General features: G+C 37.5%; 1 protein-coding gene and 1 long non-coding RNA gene across 3 annotated transcripts in view; one reads left to right on the plus strand and one right to left on the minus strand.

Annotated features, from left to right (window-relative positions):
• LOC138060673 (uncharacterized) overlaps nucleotides 1-292 on the minus strand; it is a 2792-nt gene extending 2500 nt beyond the window's left edge. Inside the window, exon 1 of the long non-coding RNA XR_011134405.1 lies at nucleotides 1-292. This exon is cut by the window's left edge and continues 104 nt beyond it. This is a non-coding gene — a long non-coding RNA (uncharacterized lncRNA).
• Nucleotides 293-364: 72 nt separating this feature from the next.
• Nucleotides 365-7500, plus strand: part of LOC138060315 (E3 ubiquitin-protein ligase CHIP-like) — a 12293-nt gene continuing 5157 nt past the window's right edge. The window contains exons 1-8 of one of the 2 annotated variants that reach the window (XM_068906057.1): nucleotides 365-559; nucleotides 1521-1719; nucleotides 2940-3016; nucleotides 3904-3992; nucleotides 5507-5570; nucleotides 6413-6469; nucleotides 7075-7182; nucleotides 7328-7500. The exon at nucleotides 7328-7500 is cut by the window's right edge and continues 299 nt beyond it. In XM_068906057.1, the coding sequence (XP_068762158.1) occupies nucleotides 470-559; nucleotides 1521-1719; nucleotides 2940-3016; nucleotides 3904-3992; nucleotides 5507-5570; nucleotides 6413-6469; nucleotides 7075-7182; nucleotides 7328-7489 (846 nt within the window). In that variant the 5' untranslated portion in view covers nucleotides 365-469 and the 3' untranslated portion in view covers nucleotides 7490-7500. The remainder of the gene's footprint in view (nucleotides 560-1520; nucleotides 1720-2939; nucleotides 3017-3903; nucleotides 3993-5506; nucleotides 5571-6412; nucleotides 6470-7074; nucleotides 7183-7327) is intronic. The other variant, XM_068906058.1, reaches the window with a different exon arrangement.

Below are 7500 nucleotides of genomic sequence, written 5' to 3' on the forward strand. Positions count from 1 at the left end.
CTATTTGGCTAAGCGATGTCATTTAAAACAGCAGATTTTTAGCTTCGAGAATCACCGTGAGTGCAGTCACCGCCAAGGACGTCCGTTTGCAAATTGATTCCTATGAGGGCTGGGTGGGGGCTCGGACAAAAAGATATGGAGCGTATGTGAGCCAAGGGGAAATTTTCCAATTAAACCCTTCAAGGATAAACTTTAAGGGTTAAAAATAATCTTGCTGAAGGTTCAGTTGGTAAAGAGCAACACATGTTGAAACAAATTCATATTCCGCAAAACCTATTCTTCAGTCCACCCCTACTTTACCACGGACAAATCATCTCGTCTCTGCCCCGCACAAAATGTAACATCATCAGTCCTTTGCGGTCGTCCATAAAATACAAAGTCAAAGTCAGCTGAGTGGCGTTGCTTCAGGAGTTTTTTCCCAAACAAATGTAATTAAAAAAGATATTGTAATTGATTTTAACTCGCTGGGATGGCGGCTACAGAGCTTAAAGAACAAGGAAATCGTCTTTTTAGCGGCAGACATTATGACGATGCGGCTCAGTGTTACACCAAAGCTATCGTAAGTATTCAGATGTCATTGATCTTGAAACAATTTGCTTGTTCAGTTGGCTAGTGTGGTCATATTGATTATTGCTGCGGTCTTATTGCCATCAAATTATGTGTCCAATTACCTTACAAATTGTTAAAACTAATTAGAATAACTACGTTTATTATTGCTTCTCGAGGTTTCTATGAAAAATGCATGAAGGCATACATTCTTTACATGCTTTCCCTCATTAATAAGGTTGCAATTATCTTGACAACGGCACCATGACAGAATCATCAGTTTAATTCTCCTCTTTTTTGTTGATAATAATAACATAATATTGTCAAATTAAGTTTGAAGCCTGTTACCCAAGTTAAGAAAACATCATTACAAAATCAATATGAAAGGATTTAATAGCGAGCAGTTGTCTATCAACAATGCTTGATGGAGCATAATAAATTGAAAACAACTTAAGGCTGATTATTAAATGCAATTATTGACTGCTTTGAGATCAGTGAATGTAGACTGTCTGACCCCCCCCCACTCTCTTGGATCTGACAGACAGTCTGAGTAAAATTTCACCGGGGCTCTAAAATGCTCTACCACCCATTGGTTTCTGCTTTTCTTACTATTAGGAGAACTTCACATCCCACGTAGGTTGAGAGGTCCAAATCTGTTGAGAAGTTTTTACCCTAAACCTTTTAAGTCAGCTCAAACCCTGGGGCTCCCATATTCATTTGTCTAAGGAACCTCAAGATTAGGCTCAAAGAAGTCCTGTTTCTAATCGATTGTTTCTATTTACAATGATGATGTACACTAAATTAATCATTTCTTTATTGTTGTAATAGTTGTAGTACTTTAATTCACAGCTTTTGGGAAGAACAAAAGTGCAATTTTTTGTAATTTTTGAGCAAGATTACTGTGATGAAATAAAGTACAATATCCTGCTATTCTACATGTATTCTAATGAATTCTGTTTTGGATACTGTTTCAGATCAAGAATCCTTCAATTCCAACTTTCTTCACAAATCGTGCACTCTGCCATCTTAAACTAAAGAAATGGACACAAGCCATAAGTGATTGTCGCCGTGCTTTAGAGCTGGACTCGAATTTGGTGAAGGCCCATTTCTTCCTTGGTCAGGCATTACTAGAGCAAGAAAGCTATGATGAGGCTCTTACAAGTTTGAAAAGGGGTAAGAAAGTGATCGTGTCATTTGCTGGACTACATGTTACTTAGTTTTGTGGTTTGCTTTTGTAAGTTTTAAGAACAGCTCAGTGAGGACAATTTTACATTTTAGCTTAAATTACAGCGCACTGGTGGCTCAGTTGGTTGAGCATCAGGCTGTCACGCGTGAGGTCGCGGGTTTGAACCCCGGCCGGATCAACACTCAGGGTCGTAAAATAACTGAGGAGAAAGTGCTGCCTTTGAAATGTCATATACAAATGGTTAGACTTTCAAGTCTTCTCGGATAAGCACTGTCTACTGTATACACTGTAAACCATAGGCCCCGTCTCACAAATATCTTCTATGTTCATAAGTTCCCTGTGGGACGTTAAAGAACCCACACACTATTTGAGAAGAGTAAGGGATAAAGTCCCCGGTGTTGGATAAAGGTGGGATAAAGTCCCCGGTGTTGTGTCTGTCCTGTTCTCTCCAGCAGAAGTGGCCGGCTTGGCAGTGATGTCTCTAAAAAGGCTTGTGATATACGCAGAATCAGCCATACATCAAAAAGGCACTTTGCCTAGTGCTGGAACATGTAGATGTAAATGTACAGAACTGATGTAGATGTACAGCTGTAAATGTAGAAGAACAATCTTGAACCCGGACCTTTTCTCTTTTTATAGACCACATTCATAAATGGCGACCAATAAATAATTAATTTTTTACATGCTGATCAGACCAACTAGCCTTATCTTAAACCAACTTACATTTCTTTGTGTTTTGTCTGTGCAAATGAGGCTAATGTGTCTAATTAGCATTTATAAATGTGGTGTATACGTTGTCAATAGAAACGCCGTGCCTACTGCTGCTTGCATGGCCAGCATAATTCTAAGTAGTTCTAAAACGGTTCAAGGAATAAGATCTTAGCACATGCTAGCAGAGATACATTTACAGTGGATCAATATGTACACTGAGAAGTCAATCCGTACTCTCTGATAACAATGTGGGTTCTTTAATTTCCCATAGAGGTTTAATATTTGTTCACAAAATGTGTTGTGGGACAGGGCCTGGGTTTATTTTTAATTTAGTCTTTTTTTTCTAGATTGATGAGATTTTTGCACTTTAAGAAACCGAGAGTTTCCGAACCTCTTACTTGTGGAAGACTTTTCTGAGGTTGGTCTTTTCAAAGAGTAATCTTGCAGCAGCAGTTACTTATGAATGGTTATTTTTCATTTTGTTGTTTGTGACCAGCTTATGACTTGGCTAGGGAACAGAAACTGAACTTTGGAGATGACATTGCAGGTGCAGTCCGGCTGGCTAAAAAAAAGGTAGAATAACAGAGGTAGACCTTTACAGCAAGCAGACATCATTTCATTTATATTTTCATTTCTTCACTACATTCATTGTACAAGAATGTAAATTTACAAGATAAAGAGAAAAGTGGCAGCAGGAAAGCTGAACAAAACCATGGAGCTTATATGAAAATTAGGTTTCTTCACAAAGAACAAGGAGGAGTGACCATAACAAAAAGCAAGAGGCAGAAGGTTGAGAGCCAATCTTCTATTGAAAAGTAATACTAACACATATAGTTAACAAATAAACTTTCTTTTTGCTTGACCATATTTTTAAAGTTTGCAAGAGGTGAAGAACTACGAGTGATATCTGAACTTAATTAAACTATAATTAAAAAACTTTGGTGATTGAAAATACACCTGTAAGTTATTCTTTTGATGTGTTGCTGATAATTCTGATTTACAGTGTATTCGTGTTGAAAAAGAGTCTAATGATGAAAAAGTTCCAGTTTTCATGGAATAAGCCAGATTCTTACTCTCAGGGAGGGTTGTCAAAAGTAGCCCCCTCGGTTCAGTAATACTGTAGTCAGAGACTACTTTGTTGTGCTACGCGAACGAGATGGTCTACCCACCAGAAACTTACGATAGTGCAAAGTTATATTTTGAGGCAACATTTTTGTCAACGTCGCCATCGTAGATCTTAAAGTCCCCAATATGGCTGCCTCTATATATGTTGTGCCTCTCCTTAACAGAGAGAGAGGTGTCACTGTCCTCATCCAAGCAGCATTGGCTTTCCTCTTCCCTCTGAGTTATCTGTGCAAATGCAACTTTTGGATACAGTCCCGACTGACTGGCATTACTTTTTTACTCTAGTGCCACTTAATACCTTCTTAACGTTCAAAACAATGTTGTTCATGTTGTAGAAGTTTAATGTGGCAGAAGAAAGAAGGATATCACAGGAAATAGAGCTGCAGTCATATCTTAGTAACCTTATTATTGAAGAAAAGAAAAGGTGAGGAAATAGTGTTTTGAAGAGTTTTGATTGTTGAAATTGGACAGTAAGCATTATTATTATTATTATTATTATTATTATTATTATTATTCTTATATTATTATTATTATTATTATTATTATATTGCTTGTATCATAAAACCACAAATTTGAAAATTCTCCCTTACATGTAGGTCTTTTCCATGACGATGTGGTTTAAACCATTGACCCCTAGGAGTGAGACTTTAAAACAGATTTTACTCTGTCTAATGCCAGACGATTTACTCATCAACTGGAGGTGTCCCATGCTAGGGTGCTTGAGGAGTCAATCGGTTAAACACTGGCAAGCTGTCATGGCAGCCCATAACACTATAATATTATGTGGAAGGAAACAATACACTTCCAAGCAATGGGTGACAATAGTTAATAAGGGTTGTGCTCAATATACATGTAAGTAGGTGAGCGTAAAGTAAAGCTATAATAGATATACAAACCATCCAAATTCGTTCAATTTCATACGGTGTTTCGGAAAGCAAAGTTCCTCGAGAATTTCACAGAGATCTATTTACAATGCCACCGCACTGAAATGTTGCCAATTGATATGATCTATTTTTCGGTTTTAACAGTATTGTAATTTTGATTCATGTTACGTTTAACGCTCGCCATGAGCATCGTTTTGTCGTTTAAATTCGCGAACGTTTGTGTAACCATCGGACTTCTATAAAAATTTATGCCAATCTTGCCGCTTCAGTGATTCTCGTGAGACGAGAGTCTTGTCTCTAATGACGAGTGTCTCGTCTCTCGAGGCGAGACTCTCGTCTCTAGAGACGAGACTCTCGTCTCGCAAGAAACAAGACGAGACTGGTAACTTACTTTTGAGCGGTACTGTAAGTGGGTGAGCGTGAAGTAAAGCTATAATAAATATACATGTACCAGATTATTTAAAGCTTAAGTACGAATATCAGATTTCAAGCTTTTTCATTGGCTCGCCGGACACAGGCTATCAGTTCATATGCCTGCTGTATCTAATATGGCCAAGGGACGCATCAACAAAAAAGTGAGCTGAAAACATTTTTGCAGCTCTTAGAAAAATGATGACCAACAAAAGCTGTTTTGGACCAGAATTGACTGAGGCAGAAATCGATGCTTTAGTTGACAATACATGGAAGAGTTATTAATCCTGGGGTTTTTAATAAAACAATATTTTAATTTTATTCTACTTGGGCTTGCTGAATGGATATGAAATGATTATAACCAATTCAGCACTACACGCTTCGTTGGTTATCTATCACTTCATGTTAAAAATGCTCGACAACCTAGTAGAATACGAAACAAGATATTTAAGTCTGAATTATGCATATACACCAGCATGCCCTCATAGAATAATAAAATCAATCAATGGTACAGATGTCTTCACTGTTTTTTTTTTCATTTTTCTTAAGCTTGACACATTTTGAGGTCATCTGTGATCTGTTGAACACTTGTGTGTTCAAATGTAATTTCTTCATACTGAAATTTGTTAGCATCTGCTTTTAGGCAAGTTGCTGCTGTTGGAAAGGACCCCAATGAAGATGAAGTTGAGAAAATCAAACTAGAATGTGTGAGGTTTTGCATGTACTGTACAGCTGTATCCTGTGTGGGGCTGTTTATGTGGAACCTTGGGAGAAGATCCAAGATGATGGATCATCCTGGAACGCCGCTTTTTGTATTCGCTTTACTGTACATGCTTCATTTCTAGCTGTGTTATAGTACACTTAGTCTAATTATTGTCACCCAGCTGCCACAGGTCTCCTATATTGCGTCAGTGGTAGAGTATCTGCAGTCATTATCGCAAGGTCATTAGATTGACTCCCTTTGTAGCTCTTGGATTTTTTTCAACATCCCAGAGTGATCATGCAGTAAAAAAAAATTTTCTTCACAAACAAAGATTGTCTTTGTCCTTATGGCAAAGATTTAGAATGGTGATAGGACTGAGTGGAGTACAAATAGTCTGGAAATAGTTTTCCTAAGAGGAACTTGACATCGGCACCATATACATGGTATGCTGTGTTGCCTCATTTGAAACATCCCAGTGAAATGGACAAAAATATGATCGTGACAGATCGGAGCTGATTTAAAGTACAAACCTAGGAGAAACTAGCAGAGACCACAATAAGCAACCAAAATTTCTGCTTGAAATCAAACAAAATGCCAATTCATCTTCAAGGGTATCTTTCAAGTCATGGAAACAGCTCCTCGGTAAAGAGATGATGATTTGAATAAAATAAAACAGTTGCATTCTCAGTTTTAGCAAACACCAATATTGAAAGTTTTGAACACAATAGTACCTGGAAATAATTAGTTTGGAATTAGTGTTAGTTTTTGTGAAAAAATTCAGCCTGGCGACTCCTATAACTGGGACTTCTCAATTGGCTTTTTATTAATTTGCACTTGTTCCTTTAGGACGGAAGGTTATCTGAAGTTGACAGCCTCTTCAAACAAGTTGATGAGAGAAGAAAGGTAACGACGCTAACAAAGTATCATGACATGAGGTGACATGAGGCAATATGTAGCCTTCACTATGGCCAATTTCCAATTGATAGGTTGCTAATAATATTGGCGGCCTATCCAGGTTAAGTATATTTGAAACTAGGAAACTCAAAATTGTGTCATCTATCCAAATTCAGTGAGGTGGCGTGGTCCAGTAGTTAGGGCATTGGGTTTGCATGTGGTTTGCCTTGGGTTCAAATCCGGTGTCTAACCTCTGGTTTGGATTTGTTTCCGGTTGTCCCAGATTCAACTCAACCGCGCTTTGTAAATAGCCAACAGGTTGCCTCCTGCCAGTTGAAGTTTTTAATCAAGTTTGGATTATTAAGAGTGGGGTTCCTGTAAACTAGCTTGATAGCTAAGTGCGCTTCCACAATAAACAAAGCATTTACAGTTACATTTTACATCTATTACATGTAAATAGTTAAAATCAGGCCTTTTTACGTGAAATATCTACGAGTTTGTTTTGTTTTTGAAGGCATATTAATTTTGTAAAAGTTTGTTTGAAATTTCTTTTACAATTCTTAGGACATTCCAATTTCATTGAGATTGCTAATTACAGTAACTTTTTTTCCCAGAAAAGAGAAGTTCCAGACTACCTTTGTGGAAGAATAAGTTTTGAGTTGATGAAGGATCCGGTCATCACACCCAGTGGAATTACGTATCCTTCACAGATCATTAGTATAGTAAATACACTAGCCAGTTCCTAGTACTTATTTGGTTGTGAAACCACCCTATTTATGCCAGAATGAGATACATTGCAATGTACCCTTGAATTGACTTAAAGAGCTACTATCATGATAAAAAAAACCACTTCCATTTTGTCTTCAGATCTTGAAAGTGTGTTTGCTTAACACCTCACTGGCAAAATTTTGTGCTTTGATTTTTAATCCAAAGGCTGTTTACTTTGAGTGTAAGTTTTCGATTTTACAGTCCGAAATTACTCACATTCAATGCTCAGCCAAGGGAAAAGTGACGTCATTTACTCGCTAGCTTAAAATTTC

The sequence above is a fragment of the Montipora capricornis genome, chromosome 8 (genome assembly GCF_036669925.1).
Source record: "Montipora capricornis isolate CH-2021 chromosome 8, ASM3666992v2, whole genome shotgun sequence".
Lineage (NCBI taxonomy): Eukaryota > Metazoa > Cnidaria > Anthozoa > Scleractinia > Acroporidae > Montipora > Montipora capricornis.